At 63.8% G+C, this 19,090-nt stretch overlaps 1 protein-coding gene across 1 annotated transcript in view; it reads right to left on the bottom strand.

The window, feature by feature from the left end:
* The window catches only part of HMCN2 (hemicentin 2), a 140,917-nt gene that overhangs the window by 61,901 nt on the left and 59,926 nt on the right, over window positions 1-19,090 (bottom strand). The window contains exons 23-38 of the mRNA XM_012754522.3: window positions 16,790-16,917; window positions 13,874-14,128; window positions 13,017-13,103; window positions 9,944-10,138; window positions 8,875-9,005; window positions 8,444-8,591; window positions 8,023-8,149; window positions 7,102-7,256; window positions 6,294-6,572; window positions 5,188-5,466; window positions 4,420-4,528; window positions 4,054-4,223; window positions 2,298-2,452; window positions 1,866-1,962; window positions 1,235-1,330; window positions 195-371 (exon numbers count right to left, since the gene is read on the bottom strand). Of these exons, the coding sequence (XP_012609976.3) occupies window positions 195-371; window positions 1,235-1,330; window positions 1,866-1,962; window positions 2,298-2,452; window positions 4,054-4,223; window positions 4,420-4,528; window positions 5,188-5,466; window positions 6,294-6,572; window positions 7,102-7,256; window positions 8,023-8,149; window positions 8,444-8,591; window positions 8,875-9,005; window positions 9,944-10,138; window positions 13,017-13,103; window positions 13,874-14,128; window positions 16,790-16,917 (2,588 nt within the window). The remainder of the gene's footprint in view (window positions 1-194; window positions 372-1,234; window positions 1,331-1,865; window positions 1,963-2,297; window positions 2,453-4,053; window positions 4,224-4,419; window positions 4,529-5,187; window positions 5,467-6,293; window positions 6,573-7,101; window positions 7,257-8,022; window positions 8,150-8,443; window positions 8,592-8,874; window positions 9,006-9,943; window positions 10,139-13,016; window positions 13,104-13,873; window positions 14,129-16,789; window positions 16,918-19,090) is intronic.

Raw genomic sequence — 19,090 nt, 5'->3', positions numbered from 1 at the left:
GATGGGCAGGTGGACGGATCGTACAGTGGGTGGACAGGTGGCTGGATGGATAGGTGGCTAGCTGAGTGGATGGATGGGAGAGTGGATGGGTTGAGGGATGGGTGGTTGGCTGGCTGAGTGGATGGAAAGGTTAGACAAATGGATGAAAAGACAACTTTTGGGACAAGGGCCCCTGTCGTCCCCAGGCAACTCACCGTTGACGCGTAGGCCATACTGCATCTCTGTGCTGCCTGCCACATTGGATGCCACACATCGGTAGCTCCCGGCATCAGAAAGCTGGGCGCGCTCGATGCGGAGAACTCTCCCATCAGCTGCCACCGTCACTCCTGTCCAGGCGGAGACAGGCCGGCGGCCCTTGAACCAGGAGATGTCTGGGAAGAGAAGAGAGATGCAAGGGGTCCTGCCAGCCCTAAGACCCTGCTGGCATAGTGGGCATCCAGGAGAAGCTTCCAGGGCGGCCATACTTCTTTTCAGGCAAGACAGCCGGGTTCTTTAGGAAGGGGAGTGGGGCAGAACAGCGCAACGCTGACAGGACCAAGGGCAGAGGGGAAGCCCCATGGGTGGAGGCTGGCGTGGCTGGGGGCAGGGACAGCCAAGCCCAGCCCGGCCCCGCCCCCTTCCTAGGAGACCTCTCACCTGGGAGGGCTTTAGAGGACATGGGCCTCAGAGGGCAGGGCTGGGCGCTGTGTCTGCAGCTTCCTGACATCCTGCCAGGCCCCCAGAGCTCAACAGGGGCCCCCAGAGCTCAACAGGGGCCCCCAACGGAGGGAGCAAATGCCCCAGGGCTCACCTACCCCTGGAGAAGCGGGGCGGGCCTGGTTCAGATGCGGGATGGAGAGGGGCCTTCCTCCTGGGCCATGGCAAACATCACCCATCCCACGTGCCAAGTGTGCACACCTAGCCCCATGCGCCCGGCCCTTTCCTCAACTGCGGGTCTACAGAGGAGGCCAGACGGACAGTGACTCGGAGGGCCTGGGCCTCGCCCCCAGGCCCAGGCAGCCCTGCGAAGTTGCAAAGTCTGAGCGGGGGCCCTGTGGGCTTGCTCAGACCCGGCGCCTGGCCTGGGCCCTGGTGGTGCAGTGGCACAATGGCCTTGTCCAGGAGGACAGGAGACAGGGGCAGCGCGGGAAGGGCCTGCCGATTTCTCCCACGGTGCCACAGCCCAGGGTGCCTGGGGCACGTTCGGGCCTCGTTAGATGTGCAGGTGGCATTCCACTGGGAAGAGGGGTCTTACCAGGAGGGGGCACGCCTGAAGCCAGACACTCCAGGGTCACAGAGGCGTTTTCCAGCACTGACTTGTCAACCGGGCCTGGCTCGATGTTGGGGGGCACTGGGGCAGAAAAGGGGAGTCCCAGCTTGGTGGGTGGGGCTCTGCCATCCCAGCGCCCCTCCCCCACCCTGCCCCAAAGTCCTGGGCCTCAGGGCTCTAAAACAGCTCACATCCTCAGACCCAGGACCCTCAATCCTGAAGCCATGCCCAGGAACAAAGAGTGATGGCTACAACGTTGACTGCCACCACACGAGGACGGCCCCAGGGACAGCAGCAGCCCGGCAGGGGGGTGGGATCCCTACAGCCACAGGAAGTGACAAGGGCAGGGATTTCTGCACAAATGAACCCCGAAATGAATAAAATGGGCAAAGGTAAGTGGGAACGTGGGCGAGGCCTGCCACTAGAAAGCCCACCAAAAATATCCGCAGAGCACATTGTGGCTTCATTTCAGGACTTTCTCCTTCTGCTCAATTTAACTGCACAGCTATGATTTTTAAACCTCCTCCCCCCTCCAGCTACACACCCGGCCCCAAGAGCCCTCAGGGCGTCTCCTGCCATCCTCAGCCCAGGGCCCTGCTGGCGCCCATGTCCTCACCCAAGACCTTCAGCGCCACGTCCCTCCTGCTCTCCCCAGCCAGGTTAGCAGCAGCACAAGTGTAGACACCTTCATCCCTCAGGTCCACCTTGTCGATCTGGGGGGAGAGGAGGGCAGAGAGCCCACGTGGCTGAGCATTCAGGGAAGCCACAGGGCCAGGGTGGAGAGAAGTCGGCCAACTGCAGGACGGGGCGCTGGCTCTGGGGGTCGAGCACTGGGATCCCAGAGATCCCTCGGCCTCTGGGCACACTGCCCTGGCCCCATCTCCTCCCTGTGACAACTGAAGCTCCTGGGACTCGGAAGAGGATGATCCATGCCCCCATCCCTGCTTGTGGGCCAAGAGGCTCCATGCCCGTTCTACCCCCAGGCTGCCGGGCCCTGATCAGGTCTCCAGGAACCCCTAAAAGTGGCCCCTCTACCTGTGCCACATACCTGCAGGGTCCCCCCAGAGGCTGCCAGGGCCACCCCATCCTTCCACCAGCGGAGGCTTGGGGTAGGCACCCCAGCCCCTATGCACTGGAGAGTCACAGGCTGCAGGAAAGGGGCTGTGATGTTCTCACCCCCGACGATATTAACCAACGGGGGCTCTGCGGAGAGGTGGAAGGACTGGGGTCAGGGTCAGGGAGGGTACAGTGGACACCCAGCAGCCCCCTCAATGCCTGGGGGTGACCAAGGGCTGGCCTCTAGCTTCTACCCCGTACTCCCCAGACACCTGGCTTAGGGGAAAGAGCTTCAGAATGGGAACCAGCAGAGCAATTATTTCCCTTTAAACATTCTATTGTCCATCCTTGCATCTGTGCACCCATCTATCCATCTATCCACCCACCTACCCATCCACCCATCTACTCATCCATCCATCCATCCATCTGTCCATCCATCCATCCATCCGTCCATCCATTCATTCATATACCCACCCACCCATCCACCCATCCATCCACCCACCCATCCACCCTTCCATCCATCCATCCACCCATCCATCCATCCATTCATTCATATACCCACCTACTCATTCACCCATCTATCCACCACTCATCCACCCTTCCATCCATCCATCCACTCATCCATCTACCTATCCAACCATATACTCATCCACCCATCTATCCATCCATCCATCCAACTATCTATCCATCCATCCACCCACCCATCTATTACCCATCCACCTACCCATCCATCCACCCATCCACCCACCTCTCCATCCATCCTTACATCCCACCCACCTGCCCATCTATCCATTCATCCATCCACCGACCCATCTATCTACCCATCCAACCACCTACCCATTCATCCATTCATCTACCTACCATCCATTATCCATTCATCTACCTACCCATCCATCCATCCATTCATCCATCCACTCTTCCATCCACTTATTGACCCACCCACCCATCCATCCATCCAATCATCCATCTACCCCTCCACCGACCTACCTATCGATCCATTCATACATCCACCCACCCACCCATACATCTATCCACCCACTCACCCATGCACCCACCCACCCATCTGTCCATCTATCCATCCACAAACCCAGCCATAATCCATTCACCCACCCACACCCTCCATCTACTCATCGATTCATGTATCCATATGTGCACTGAGCATCTACTCTGTGCCCAGAACATTAGAGCCCCAGACACAGCAGAAAAAGGCAGCCACCATGCTACCATCTCAAAGCTCACAGAGCTGGACAGCAGAACAAGCAATCCCAATGTAGTGGGTGGTGGGCTATGGCCACAAGAGGCTGGGTGGTGCAGACTAGAGGATTAGAATCAAGGAAGGCTTCCTGGAAGAAGGGGTATTTCAGGACATACCTGAGAAATAGGGAGGAACTAGGCAAGCAAAGAGAAGGGAGAATCTTCCAGGCAGCAGGAACAGCAGACGCAGACTCGGAGGTGAGAAGGAGAGTGCTCACTGATGTATTTAAAGAACTGAACAAAGTTCAGCGTGGTTAGCATGAAGAGAGTAGATGGAGAGAAAGTAGGCTGGGGACAGGAGTGAGGACCTAGGGACTGGACAGGACAGATGACAAGTGTGAAATGTGGCCCAGACCAGCCTCTCACACTTGTCTGTGGGGAACTGGGAAGGGCATCCCAGAAACGCCCTTCCCAGGCCTGCCACAGCCTCTGGCTCCACCCAACCCCGGCGTCCTGGGCTCCCCATGACCCCAGAACCCCAGATGTCCACTCACCGTGAACGGACACCTCCACCTCAGCCCCGGCAGTGCCTGCCTCATTGGTGGCCTGGCAGGAGAAGAGGCCTGCGTGGCCCAGCTGCACGTGGTCGATGTGCAGCGCGGCCCCCTGCAAGGCCACCTGCACCCCAGCCAGCTCCTCAGCCGGGCGGCCATTCTGCAGCCACCTGCGGTGGGGGGGCAGGGGCAGTCAGCCTGAGGCCAGGGAAGGTGGGGCAGGACAAGCCAGGAGCCTCTCAGCACCTCCCGCCTGCCCTGCCATCCCTGCCCGGAGCCTCTTCCATACTCCTAGGGAGGGGAGGTAGCTCCCTCCCCACCTACCGCCGCCGCCCCCAGCCCCGGCCTCCGCCGCGCCATACGCACTGGACAGTAGGCGCCGGGGAGCCTGAGGCCTGGCAGGGAAGCTCCAGGGGCTGTCCCACGACGGTGGTCACCTGGCCCAAGCCTTCCGCCACCAGGAGCTTCGGGGGCACTGCGGGCAGGACCCACTGTTGGGCATCTGGACCTGAGCAGCCCCTCACAGCACCCCCAAGTCCCCGGTGCCCTCAGAGCAAGGCCCCAGCCTCGCCTCCCCCTTCAAGTCTCCCCACAAATGGTCCCTCCTCCAGGAGGCCCTCCAGGCCCCCCAAGGCTGGGTGAGGGGCCCCCTGGCCTCCCCACAGGCAGGGCCTGTTCATGTAACACCTGTCCCCTCAGTACACCGAGGGCTCAGGAGGCAGGCCGGCCTTGTTCCCTGCTTTGCGCCTGGTAGCACGCGGGGCCAGCACAGCTGGTGCTTGAGAATGGACGGAAGGCCCCACCCGCCCCGCCTGCCCCGTCCCGGGACCAGCGCCCGCCAGCCGGCCTCAGGAACGGCTCCATAAATGCCCTGCTATCGGAGGAAGACAGGGCAGCGTCCTCTGTCTTGAGCGACCTGGCCCGGGGTCCTGGGCAGGGGCCCTTGATCCCGGCGCCCCACCCTGCCCTCTCCAGCCCTGCAGGCCCCCAGCCCAGGCCTCCTCTGTGTCGTCCGACACTGGGACACTGGTTACTTCTCCGCCACCCTCCATCCCCTGGTCTGCTGGGACAAGCGCGCAGCAGGCACGGGTGGAGGGCCACAGCCCAGGCGGCTCTGGGGCGGGCGGGGCTCACCCTGCACCTCCACGGAGTACTGCAGCACGGCCTCCCCGGCGGCGCTGCTGGCCACGCAGCTGTACAGGCCCCTGGACGCCTCCCCCGGGCTCTGCAGCCGCAGCACGCCGCCCGGCTCCAGCCACGTCATGTTGCTCTCTGCCACGGGCAGCCCCTCGTGGTGCCAGGAGAGGGTGGGGGGTGGGTGGCCCCTGGCCACGCACTCCAGCGCCATGGGCCTCCCGGCCACAGCCTTCACCTCGTACGGTCCTCCGCCAGCGCCCTCGATGGTGGGTGGGACTGGGGAGGAGGCGGGGGGCGCTCAGGGACCAGAGCCAGACACCGGCCTGCCCTCCGCCCAGCACAACAGGCCTGGTAAAGCCCTCGCTGACTCCAGCCCCTGTGGAGCCCTCCCCGCCCTCAGTCCCACTGGCCACACCCCTGCTCAGACAGCAGCTCCTCCAGGAAGCCTCTCCCAGCCCCTGCTGGAAGCATCAGCACCCTCCTGGGCCAGCAGGTGCCCCCTGCCACGATGCTGTTTGCACCCTCTCTGTCCCCACTGCCGCCCAGCCAGCTCATCCTGAGCACGGAGATGGCGCGTCTGTGTCTCCCAGGCCTGTACGCAGCAGGTCTCAATAGCAGTCGCACTCGAAGCCATGGCCCCCAGGGCCAGGACCAGAGCACTGCTCCCAGACGGCCCTGCCCCAGAGCCTCAGCAGCCACCTGCCCGTGGGGCTGGAGCCCTAGTCCCTCCACTCGCTGATTGGAAGAGCTGATGCCACAAAGCGCCCTGCAGTCTAGCACACGTGAGTGATTAACTAGCGCCAGTTAGTCACCGGCGGTGGTCATGGCGTCTGGGCATGGCTTGGTAGAAAGCCCCAAACCAGACTCAGCTCTGCCGTTATGCCTGGACAGGCCCCTCCACTCCTGGCCTCAGTTTCCTCACCTGGATGAGGGATGGTGGATGAGCCGAGATGAGCCTTTTCCCGGGATAACTTTCTGTCCCATTGTCCTGTTTGCCTCTGGCCACGCAGAGTGGCCCCCAGCCCTCCTTTGGACACAGACGGAGGCCACAGAGCCTAGAGCCCCTCCCGCCGGCCACCCAGCTGCACAACCCCTGCCCTCACCATAAACCTCCAGTCTGGTGGCCTTCTCTGCGGCCCCCGCAGCGTTGCTGGCCTTGCAGGTGTAGACGCCGGCGTCTGAGCCCTGGGCCCTCCCCAGCTGCAGCTGCCGGCCGCCTCTGGTGTAGACCGCCTCAGCGCTGGGGGGCAGCAGGGCCCCGTCCTTGAACCAGGTGACGTTGGGGCTGGGCACGCCTCGGGCCTCACACAGGAACCACACCGGGTGCCCCTCCATGACGGCCACCTTGCCCGTCTCGTTGGAGCCCCAGATGGTGGGGGGTGCTGAGAAGGTCAATGGGAGCCTGTCACAGTCCGCCCCGACCACAGCAAGCAAAGCCTGCATTTGGTGCTGCTGTGCATGCACTCGACCTTTCCGGCACTTTCTACCATCCCGTGTTAGCACGGAGAGCAGGGATGCAGGTGGGCGCCCTGTGCCCAGCCCACGCTGAGGACGGGCACCGTCACCCCAGGGGCGTGCTGTTTCCGCAGCCCCGTCCACTACTGCCAGTGGCGCCGGTGCCCGCTCTCAGCTGAGACACTGCACATCCTTTGAAATTAAATGTGCCTCGGTGTGAAGAAAAGTGACTGATTCAGAGAAAAGGTCTTCAAAACCATCATTCCGAGCGGTATTAGAAGTAGTAAAATCGGTGAGGCTGGGATGGAAACATCAGATTTGGGAAACTCCGGCTAGAAGCCCTCTATCCCTCCCCACCCCGGCTTCCTTAGGCTGCCCCCCCCCGGCCCCTCCTCCCTCATCCTCCTCCAAGGCCGCGGCAGCCTCCCGCGCAGCCCAGGAGGTGCCAGGGCTCACCGTGGACGCGGAGCTGGAAGTCCTTGGCCTGCTGGCCGGCTGGGCTGAAGGCCACGCACTGGTACCGCCCCTCGTCCCCCAGGTGAGTGCTGGTGATTCTGAGGACCTGGCCGTCCTCCCGGAGCTGCGTGTGAGGGTCTCCGGGAAGGACCGGCCTGGGGAGACGGTGGGGGAAGCGCCAGTGAGCCGCGGTGCTGGGGCAGCCCACGGGCGCGGCAGCCTGGGGAGGCAGGCCGAGCCGTTCACGGTCACCACGAGGCCACGAGGTGGCCGCAGCCCAAACGCCAGCAACCGAGAAACGGACACACAACGCGAGGTCCACGGTGCCTCGGAATGTCATTTGGCCACAAAAGGCAGGTGACTCTGCCGCTCACCGTGGTGAGGATGAGCCTCACAAGCACCACGCTGAGTGAAAGGGGCCAGCCACGAAAGGCCACCTTCTGTCCGTCCCGTGTATGCAAAACGTCCAGAACAGGTAACTCCACGGGACAGAAAGCAGATTGGCGGCTGCCAGGGGAGGGGAGGGGAGGAGGCTGACGGCTCAATGGGTACAGGCTTTCCTTTTTGGGTGGTACAGTGTCGGGAACTAGACAGAGGCGTCAGCTGCCCCATGCTGGGAATGTATGAAATGCCACTGAACTGTGTGCTTTAAAATGATTAATTGCATGTTATGTGAATTTTACCTAAAAATAAATCAGTTTAAAGCAAAAGAAGACTGACAACGAGGTCCTGCCCGGGCGAGAGCGGGGTCTCCCTGGGTAATCGCTCGCGGGGCGGGAGGCACCTGTGCGGCTCTCCGCCCGGCCCTGGCACACGCCATGCCATCAGCCTCCTTGGAAGTGTTGAACTTGTCCCCGGGGCCCCACCCGGCTGGCCCCGCCCAGGCACCACCCCCACGCCATCCGCCAGGGAGCCACTCACTGCCCGTCCTTGGTCCACTCCACCTGGGGCATGGGGACCCCCGAGGGCTGACACTGCAGCTCCACGTCATCACCAGCCAGGCCCAGCACCTCCTGGGCGGCCCCGGCTCCAAGCACAGAAGGAGGGACTGGGGGTGAGAGGGGGGAAACCGCTCAGACAAAAGCCCCTCCGACCACAGGGCCTTTGCCTGTGCTGATGCCCCGCCCGGCTCACCCTTCCCTTTCCATGACTTGCCTAACATGTGACTGTCAGGTGTCTGTCCCCCTGCCCTGACAGCTCTGTGAGGACAGGTCTGGGTCTAGCATGGGCCCTCTGTGCCCCCTGCTCTCTGCAGGCAAGGTCTGCCTTTCCCCGTCTGCCTACAGGAGTAGGGCTGGGAGCCAGACACGCCCGGGAGTTGCGGGGCTCAGGCCTCACTCACTGAGAACGAGCAGATCGAAGTCCCTCTGGGCGGTCCCGGCCTGGTTCTCTGCCCGGCAGGAGTAGAGGCCGGAATCACCCTCCTGGATCCTGGGGAAGTGCAGGGCCCGGGCCCCATCCAGGAGGCGGTGGCTGCCGGCGGGGGGGATCTGGGCAGAGGAGGGCAGAGGCAGCGGTGAGTGGAGACCCAGCCACCCAGCCTCGCACGGTGGGACCTGAGGCGCAAGGAGCTGGGAGGTGACCAGAGCAGCGCTGTGCTCCCTTCCACCGTACGGCCCTCAGGCTTCCCTGTGGGACCACAGACCCCACTGCCCTAAACCCCAGTGTGTCCCCCAAGATACTGCCACACCTTGGCGCACACAGCAAGGCCCATCCGGAATGCCTGTCCCCAGTCCAAATGCCACCCACAGCCCGTCTGCCACCCACACCCACCTGCTGCCCATCCTTCAGCCACACAATCTCCGGGGCTGGGGAGCCGTTGGCGTCACACTCCAGCGTCAGGGACTGCCCGGCCATGCCCGACACGTTGGCCTTGCGCCCGTCCTCTCGGATGCTGGGGGGCACTAGGGGAGGGAGAGTGAGGAGCTGCCTCCCTCCCCTGGAGCCACAGCCGCTGGGACCCGTCCAGGCCTGGGCAGGCAGCCCCAGCTCCCACCCCTTCCCCGGAGCCTAGGGTCGCCACCCTGCCAGTCACTGGGGTCCCAGGAGTCTGCCTGGCCCCTGGTCTGGCCACGAGGGGCCCCGTGGGCCTGCCAGTGGCTGCAGCAGCCTCGCCCTGGGTCTGGCACACCCTGGCGGCCCAGGCCGGGGTGCCACATGCTCTGACACTCAGCCATGCAAGGTGCTGTGGCCTAGGGATCCATCTGGGTCTACACCCAGCCTGATCACAACCATTGGGGGGGGGGCGGGTCAGAATCTCTGAAGCTGGGGCCTGGGCGTGTCTTTGCATGGAGCTGTTGACACTGACCCAGGAGGCTGGTGCACGTCCTGCCCGCGGGGACAGTTGGTGCCGATGCCCATGGTGAGGGGGACTTCCCTACTCACAGCCCATGGTGTGGGGGTGACTGTGAGCCTCGGGCCAGTGTCAGCGGCCTTAACCTGCAGGTGGGCTCTAGGGCCGCCGCTGCCCTGGGCGCTCATTCTACGTGAATTCACCTCCCAGACCATTTAAAAGCCACCTGCGGCATTTCAGGGGCTTCCCCATGCTCTCGCCTGGGTGTCTCTCGGGGAAAGTGGGGTGTCCAGTGCAACCTGCCACTTTCCCAAACCCCTCTGGCCCTCCCCTTGCTGGCGCCTGGGGGCAGGGGCCTGATCCTCCTCTGCAGGGAGCTCTCGGGCCCTGGGGAGCTGGTGCTGCCACACCTGGGCACCTGGTCTGAAATCAGGCCCTGGCATCACTACCGGCCTCTGCAGGCCGGGGCCATGGGAGGAAGGTACAAGCTGGTCCCTGGGTCCCCACGGCTTTCACCTCCCCACCCCCAGCTCTGCGTGCCCTGCTTACCATGGACCACCAGCTTGGCTCTCCTGGACGCGGAGCCCGCCTCGTTGGTGGCCTGGCACTCGTAGTTTCCGCTGTCCATGGGCGAGACGGAGGCCAGGAACAGAGACCCTTCTTCCAGCACCGCCACACCTGGCCGGCCCTGCAGGGGCTCCGAGGACGGGCCCTTCCGCCAGGTGACCTGCGGCGTAGGCATCCCTGGCAGGGTGCACAGAGCCATCAGCATCATCCCCCACGTGTGGCTGACCCTCCAGCAGGTGGTCCCAGACGCCCCTCCCCAGGCTGTGAGGAGCGTTCCCTGCACCCACCCAGGCCGTCCGCCACGCTCTCCCCAGCCCTCTGTGGACCTGCACCCCATGGCACCCCCATGGCACCCCCACAGCACCCCCACGGCACCTCCAACCCCGGCCCTGCCCTGCGTTTCCTTTCTGTGCGTTTCCCCAACTTCCCAACATACAGAGAACACGCTATTACTTATTCTTATTCTGCCGTCCGCTGTCCACCTGCCCACCAGGCCAGGCTTTAGTCTGTTCCCTCTGTTCCCTCAAGCGCTGGCACAGTGCCCGGCGTGCAGCACGAGGAGCCGCCGTGTGCTGCACACACCGGCTCTGCCCTGCCTCCCCCTCCCTCACGACGCCACAGGCGCAGGCCGCTCTGCTGGCCACCCCCATTAACTCCTCCGACCTTCCTACGTCGGCCTGGCGCATGGTGGGTGCGCAATACACGGCTGCCACCGGGCTATGAGTGGCGCCGTCACTCTGTCACAGGCCCCTAAAAGTGCGCAGAGCAGCCCCCCCACCCCCGTGCACACACGCCCACGAGCCAGCGCTGCCCTGCCCGGGGGCCACAGCGCAAGCCCCAGCTGCGCCCCGCTCTGTGGCGCTCAGACCCCAGCTGACCACAGAGGCGGCCATCTGAGCGACCGCAGGACGCAGCCGTCCTCACGCTCACTGCCACCGACCTCCGCCAGCACTGGCTGCAGGGGAGCTCGGCCACATCCCCAAACTCGTGGTCAGCGCCCGCACGCTGCCTGTGGGGGGCCCAGGGAACTGCACCCGCCCACATTCGCCCTGCCGTCCTCGGGCCAGTTACCTGACCTCTCTGTGCCCGCTGTCCCCCGCTGGGGGCCACCGTCCCCGCTGTGGGGACACGCACCACACACACCGCACACACGGCACATACCACGTACACACACATGCACACACCACGCACGTTCACAACATATGTCACTTCATACACACCACATACACATATCACATAGTAATAACATACAACGCGAATGCATACACACTCCACATACACACGTGCCATACACATACCGCACACCACACACACAAACCACACACATGCGATGTGTACACACATCGCACACACACCACACACCACACACACACACGCCCCTCCCACCCCAGCCTCCATCCTCCCCGCCACCGGGGCCGCGGCCTTCGTGCTGGCCTGGAAGGGGCAGTGGGTTTTCAACTCTGGAACTTCTTTTCATGCAAAAAATCGACCCCACAAAGAGCTGTAACTGCAGGACGGCCTGAAGCTCTGCCGGGAGGGAGGTTCCAGGCGCATGAGCTGTCACCGAGAGTCGCTCACTTTGCCTCCCCTCCCTACTTCTCAGAGGAGCGTCCAAAGGCACCAGCGAGCAGGTGTCCTGCCCCACGAAGAGGCGGCGGACAGTGTCACCGCAGGCCCCAGGGCTCCTGGTGTGGGCGCTGGGCTTGGGGTGTCCCTTGAGCCCTCTGAGCCCGAGGCCCAGGGCTGGGGAGCAGAGCCCACCCGTCGCCAGGCGCGAGGCCCAGGGGCGAGGCTCGCGGGGTGCTGAGGAGGTTTGGTCTGGCCAGAGGACAGGCCCTGACTGACCGGGGACGCGTGTGGGGGCTGCGGGACAGGAGAGGGCAGGAGGCCCCGGCTGGGGAGTCCCGCCTCCCACCTCCACCCCCCAGAGCACACAGTGGCTGCCTGCTGTTCCCAGAGACCGACACGAGGTGGCATCGTGGTCACGGGCCCGGGACCTCGTCCCCCGGGAGGGCAGCTCTGCACACAGGGAAGCCGAGGGGTTCCCAGAGCCCCCTGGGTGTCCCCCAGAGAGGCGCAGCCGCGCTCCCGCCCACCTCTCCCTCGTCCTTCCCAGGGGCTTCCCCGGCGCCCACTGCTGGGGGAGGAACAGCTGAGACTAGAGCCAGCGCTCGGGCTCCCGCCAGGCTGTTTCACAACCTGCCACTTGCCACCCGGCGGCCCAGACAGCACCCTCTGGAAAGCACCGACCCCACTCGGGGGACGGCAGGTCCTCGGGGAGCAAGATGAGGGAGAGCCAGAGCCTAAAGATGCAACTCGGGCAGGGGCGGGACCGGCCGGCGGGGCATGAGGCTCCCAGGAAGGTGGACTCCCCCCTCGAACTCATGGTGGACCACTGAGTTCTCACAGCAGCCTGTGCAGAGGGGCTGCTAGGACCCCACTGTACAGATGGGGAAACTGAGGCTGAGAAAGGAGACGCAAACGGCCCCAGGTTGCCCAGCCAGGAAGGGCTGCAGCAGGGCTCGGCGCTGGGCAGCTGAACGCAGAGGTGGCCCTCTGGGCCCAGCCTGCACTGCGAACCCAAGAGGGCCCCAGAAGAGCGGGTTTGCCCAGGACCACGAGAATCCAGCCTCTGTGAGGGAGTCGGGGGCTTGGGGAGAGGCAGGGGCCACCGAGCCCCAATCCACAGGACCCCTGGGCCGCCTCGGCCCCAGCTGTCACGCCCCAGGCGCTGGGCTGGGCACAGGCAGGGCTGGGTCAGACCAGACCACACTCTGTGAGTCGCACTCTGGACCTGTAACCTCGGGCACGCCCCCGCCCCACCCCACCCCCGGAGCCGGGCTGCCCCAGTGAAGAGGGGCCGGTGTGAAGGGCCACCCACCAGGTCGTCGGTGGGACGAGATGCCTGGCTTGGTGCCGGCAAGGAGTGAGGACCCCACAACCCTCGGTGACCCATGGGCACCGCCCACTGTGTGCCACCCAGGCTGCTGGAATGTGGGTGGGGGTCCTCGCTAGCCCAGCCCACCCCGCACCTGCCCACCCAGCCCAGCCTCACCTCTGGCCGGGCACGGCAGGCTGGCGTTCTCTCCGGCCACGCGCTCCAGCAGGCCGCTGGTCTCGTCGGCCCCCCAGTGCGGTGGCTCTGGTGGGAGGCAACACGGCCGGGCTCACACCCCTGGGCCCAGAGCTTGGCACTCTCTGCCCCCAGGACCCAAGCCAGCAGGGAGGGCGTCCCCTTCCAGAACCCTGGCCTGTAGCTTCCAGCAAGCCCGTCAGGGCCAGAGCCACTGGGTTGCCTCCTGCAGGGTGACCCCACAAAGCAGCCACCAGGACCACAACCCCAGGCTCAAGGGGCCAAGCCTGTGCTCTCCAACACAAGGGTCAAGCGTGGCTCTGCCCCCCAGTTCCCTACCAGCAGCCGCTTTCCAAGTTTGTTTTAAATTCCTAATAGCACAAATGCTAGCACTGTTGATGCAGAACTTTCTATGCCAGGTGCTTCAAACATTCTCTCACTGACCTCCTCCCCCATGTGTTATTGGACCCACTTTACAGGTGTGAATGCTGGGGTCAGAGAGTGTACACGACCGGCCTGTGGTTGTCCAGCTGCCCTGGGCCCAGGGCCTGCCCCGACCACTGGTCCACGTGCCTCTGTCCAGCCATGTGCTCAGGGCCCCAAGGTCAGGGGCCAAGGGGAAGGAGTGTGGGGAGGCTCTGCCGGTGGCTCTGAGGACCTGCTGCACATACTCAAGGGCCGGCTGGGCTCCGGACATAGGACAGCCCCATGCTGTCTGTCTGTCTGTCCCAGGAAGGAGGGGACAGGCACAGAGCATGGAGCAGAAACGAGCACCTCTCCAGTGTAGGCGGCGGCTGGGGGAGGTGTGGAGAGGGGGTCTGGGGTTCGGGGGGACTCACCCAGCACCCTGAGCTCCACCTCCCAGGCGTCCGCCCCGGCGCTGTTGGAGGCCTCACAGCGGTACCTCCCGGCGTCGGCAGCTCCGATGGCTGCAAAGTGGATGGAGCCCTCGGGCTCCCCGCCCTGCAGGGCCCGCCCGTCCTTGGACCAGCTCAGCCGGGGCTCGGGGTGGCCCTCGGCCACGCAGTTCAGATCCAGGGCTTCTCCCGCCAGCGCCTTCAGGACGCGAGGGCCCGGCTGCACCTGCGGAGGCACTGGTGGGGCCCCAGGGGGTCAATGGGGGCAGGGGACGTCCCAGAGCCCAGACCCAGGCTGCATCTCAGATGCCACCGGCCAGCAGAATCATCAGGGGCGCAAGCGGAGGCTGGCAGGAAAAGACCTGAGGACCCCCACGTGGACCCCCGCATGGACCCCGCATGAGCAGCGTCTGGCCACCCACCTGAACATGCGCCCTCACAGGAGACTCGCTCTGCCTCCTGCCAGCGCTCCCAGCACCTGGCATTCATCCAGCTCAGCACACCCGTGGGGAAACTGAGGCTGGGGGGAGCGAGGGGCGGACTCCAGCAAGGCTGGGCGGCAGCACATGTCCCAGCTCAGCTCTTCGCACCCACGGACCCTGTGCCGGCAGTGTCCCCTTGTCACAAAGCCCCCCTCCCAAGATGAAACGAGAGGCAGCATGGAGCCCGGCCCACGGGGGAGCCTGTGGGGTTGCGGCCGGTCATTCCAGCGAGACGTGACTCCTGCCTCCATCTGTCCCTTCCCTCGGCTGTGGGAAAGGTGGTTTTCATCCCTTTCACCTCTGTGTTTTTGAGTCACTTTTTCATCCTCCATCTCATTCGGTCCTCCCTACAGGGCAGGTGGCATGCCCACCCATTTTGCAGATGAGACAACTGAGGCTCAGAAAGTCCTGTGACCTGGCCAGAGTCACCCCGTCCCTCAGCTGATGGAGCCGGAGCCGGCACCAACCCTGGGGCTGAGCGACCAGGAGTCCGGCGGCTTCCTGCAGGCCGGGTCCTAGGCCCTGGGGGGGGGGGGAGGGAGGTGCAGCCACCCCTTCCCAGCTTCTGAGCAGGGGCCTGAGATGAGACCCTCGTGGGAACCTGGCCCCGGGCAGAGGCAGCCCTTGGCCCAGGGCCTCGCTGCCCAGTAGGGTTCCCTGCCCAGGGGCACAAAGGTGCGTGCACCCCCCCTACCCGTCCCCCCACACACACAGTTGCTGAGAACGGCGACGGCTTCCACCGTCCTGAGCACTTAATGTCCTCGATACCTTCTGACGACTATGGCATGGGCATTACTGTGGCGCCTCCTTTACAAAGCAGGAAAGCACTGCTCAGAGAGGCCAAGTGACTGGCCTGAGATCACACAGCCAGTGTAGCAGTCAGGATTCAAACCCAGCTCTGCCGACTCTGAGGCCCTGCGCCTTACCCTGCCTCCCCGTGTCTCTCTCACCCCCACATGCAAACCCACGTGAGCCCCCGAGCCCCGCCCACCCGGGCCTCAGCCTGTCCATCAGTGAAATGGGGTGTCAGCTTAGACCAGGGGTCTGCAAAGACCTCTGCACAGGATCAGACGACGACCGTTTTAGGCTGAGCAGGCCGGACGGCCGGTCTCAAGGTCTGAGCTCCGCCACGGTGGCACAGAGCAGCCACAGACAGCACAGAGGAGCTGCGCTATGTTCCAGGAAAGCTCTCGTTTACGGACACTGACTTTGAATTGCAAATACCACAAAATATCATCTGGGTGGTTTTTCTTTATGGTCCAATCATTTAAAACGGCAGAAACCATCCCTTGCTTGTGGCCCTATGACGGCAGGAGGCGGCCACGCCTGGCCCCGGGGCCATGTCTAGCCTGGCCTGGGTGACTCCCAGGTTCTCTAAGAGGACAAGCTCCGGCCCTCTGGGTACTCGACTCGCACTGGCTGCCTCCCCGAATGGGACCTGGACACCAGGCCGACGCCCGCCCCTGGGCCCCCCAGCCTGGGACCAGCCCCACAGTGGGGGCTCAGGGACTCTGCCAAGGAGGGAAGAACGTGTGTAAAGAGCTCAGCCCGGGCCGGGCGCGGTGGCTCACGCCTGTAATCCTAGCTCTCTGGGAGGCCGAGGCAGGCGCATTGCTCGAGGTCAGGAGTTCAAAACCAGCCTGAGCGAGACCTCGTCTCTACCAAAAATAGAAATAAATTAATTGACCAACTAAAAAAAATATATATATATATATACAAAAAATTAGCCAGGCATGGTGGCACATGCCTGTAGTACCAGCTACTCGGGAGGCTGAGGCAGGAGGATGGCTTGAGCCCAGGAGATTGAGGTTGCTGTGAGCCAGGCTGACGCCACGGCACTCACTGCAGCCTGGGCAACAGAGTGAGACTCTGTCTCAAAAAAAAAAAAAAAAAAAAAAAGAGCTCCAGCCCAGAGCCTGGCATACAGAAGGTGCTCGCTAAGTGTCAGGGCCTCCGGTTGCAGGTGTATGAAGTGCCTGGTTGAATGGGCAGGGTGGCTCTGGGGCCTGGTAGGGCCTCTCTGGGGCCCTAGATGCTCCCCATGGGACGGGGGCTCTGAGCAGTGCCCCACAAGGCTCTCAATGCCACCAAGCCCTGGGCTCCCGGCTGGGCCCTGGCACTAGGCACAGATGCTCTCAGACACCTCCCAACCCCCAAGGCCCCCAACCTGGGTCCCCACCGGGCCCTCTGCCCTGTGTCCCTGGGGGCCCCCGAACAGCACCTCCAGGCCCCAACCAGGGAGTATGGGGAAAGAGGGGCTGGGGAAGGAGACACAGGCCTGAGGACGGGACACAGAGGTGACGAGAGCAGGTGCAGGGCCCCACACAGGGAGAGGTGACAGGACCTGGCAGTCCTGGGTGTGGGAGGGGCTGGGGAGCCGGGACGGAGGGAGAGACCACGGCTGGGCTGGCCTTACCTTGCACCCTGAGGACGTAGTGACGGGAGGTGGAGCCCGCGGGGTTACTGGCCGTGCACTGGTAGTGGCCGCTGTCACCCACTTGGGCCTGGGCCAGACGCAGGGAGCCGGACGGGAGGAGTCCCTGCCTGCAGGAGTGGGGGGCACCGGTGAGACCCCCACTGATCCCACCCCATGGAAAGGCTTCAAGACCCAACTGGAACCAGCCACCTCCCCCAGGAAGCCTTCTGAGTGTGTGGCAGCACCCACCGCCTACCCTGTGCCTCCACTGCCCTGAACCTTCAGGCCAGGGCCAGCCCCGCACCCACTGGTGTGAGAGATAAGGAGCACTGGACTAGGAGTCCACTGGCTTGGGTTCAAGTGTAAACTCTGAATCCTTCTCAGCTGTGCAACCTCAGGCAAACGGCTTCGCCTCATCTGTGAGACCGGGGTACCCAGAGTCTGCGTCGGTGCACAGACTCCGCCGCCCAGAGCCTGGCACCGGGCCACTGCTCGATGCCCGCTGCAGGTCACTGCCCTGCTCTGCCGCACACGCCTGCCCTGAGACGGGGCTGGGGGAGAAGCCACCAGCCCCGAGGCCTCTGCGTCTAAGAGCAGCGCCTGCTGGCGCCCTGCTGGCCGGAGCTTGTCGAGGGCGGGGGGGGGGGCTGTTCTGGAAGCATCGCTGCCCTCCCCGCTCTGGCCCACCTTGCTACAGTCACCTGACCCCTTCTCACAGGGATCCAGGACCCCCAGCCAGGCTTCTGCAGCTGGGCCGGACCCCAAGGGGCTCCTGCGGACATGATGTCACCGGCCCACATGTGCTGGCTCCTCACAGCCCCTGCTCCCGTAAAACGGCAAGGGCAGCTGCGGCCACCGGCCCTGGCTCGCCGCAAGAGCAGGTGGCCAGCACAGGGGTGGGGGTGCTCACCAGGGGCTGCCAGACCCCAGCAGGCCCGGGCTCCAGTCCTGGCCCTTTCTCCTTTCTGCTGAACCCCAATGTCCTCCTCTGCTAATGGGGATCACAGGGCCCCTTGCAGAATCCCTGGGGAGCCCCCACTTCTCAGGCAGCTGCAAGGATCACGTGAGATGCTACCAAGCGCTGGGCACGTGGTTATCAAACAGGTCGATATCGTCAGGGGTTCACTTTGGGCCACCTCGGGCTTCTAGCTTTGTCCTGCCGGGTCTCTGTCTCCCCATCAGTAAAATGGGGCAGCTCCTCCCCATCTAGCAACTCGTCCACCAGTTTGTCCAGAGAGTCCGGCAGCCACTTGGGCCACGTTCTCTGAGTCTGGGGACAAGACCCCGGGTGGCACTCTCTAGAGCCCAGGCACCGAGCTGACTGCCTGGGTCCCAACCCTTCTGCCGTGCGCTTGCTGTGTGAGGCTGCGCAAGTCACTCAACCTTCCTGTGCCTAAGTTGTCTCATTCTGGGAAACAGAGCCAACGGTGGTGCTTATCCCTCACAGGCTGACAACAGAGCCGAATGACCTAATCACAGCCCCGCATCTGCAGCGGAAGGCACTCAGCGGAGGTCAGCTGTCTCCATGGTGAGCCCAGCACACGCATAAACAATACACAGCGCTGTTGTGCATGTCTAAAACATTTATATAAATGGCAGCGTGCATATGCGTGTGGGTCAAAGTCATTCATTTTTCACTGTTGTGTAATATTCCCTTGCGTGATCATACCATAATTTATTAATTTGCTCCCTTTTGAGTGGACATTTAAACATTCAGACCTTTCTTTCTCTCCTTCCTCCTCTCTTTCTTTTTCTCTTCTTTTCTTTCACCAGCAGAGCTGTGTGCACGCTGCTCCGTGTGGCGCACGTGCACCAGGGCAGGCCTCCTGGGCCCACAGGCTCGCACGCCACGCGGGACGGGTTCTCATCAGGACCCCCGGCTGTGTGTGAAGCCTGCGGACTCCCAGCCCCACCAGCAACTCTGATGCAGTAGGGGTGGGAAGGGGGTGGGAAGTGGGCCCCAGGCGGCTGGTACAAGTGGCCAGGGGGCCACGACTTGGGAACACTGGCCAGGGACATGAGGCAGCACCCCGTCCCCGAGCAGCGGCATGGCAGAGCGGAGGGCCGTGGGGCTCCCACAGCCGGTGGCCCGGGCGAGAACCACCCTCTGCCTCTCGCAGGCTGGCCTTGGACCAAGGACTCCCCCTTCCTGAGCTTCAGCGTCCACACGCGGAACCACAGGAGAGAACAAGGATGAGGGGACATCACGCACACAGAGCCCGCAGTGCCCGGGTCGTGGCAAGGGCTCCATGACAGCCCTGCGGTCGGTGCGGTGTGACCCAGCCAGTGTCCGGTTCTCAC

This window comes from Microcebus murinus, chromosome 12 (assembly GCF_040939455.1).
Source record: "Microcebus murinus isolate Inina chromosome 12, M.murinus_Inina_mat1.0, whole genome shotgun sequence".
NCBI classification, from domain to species: Eukaryota; Metazoa; Chordata; class Mammalia; order Primates; family Cheirogaleidae; genus Microcebus; species Microcebus murinus.
This window is presented reverse-complemented; position numbering and strand designations above follow the sequence as displayed.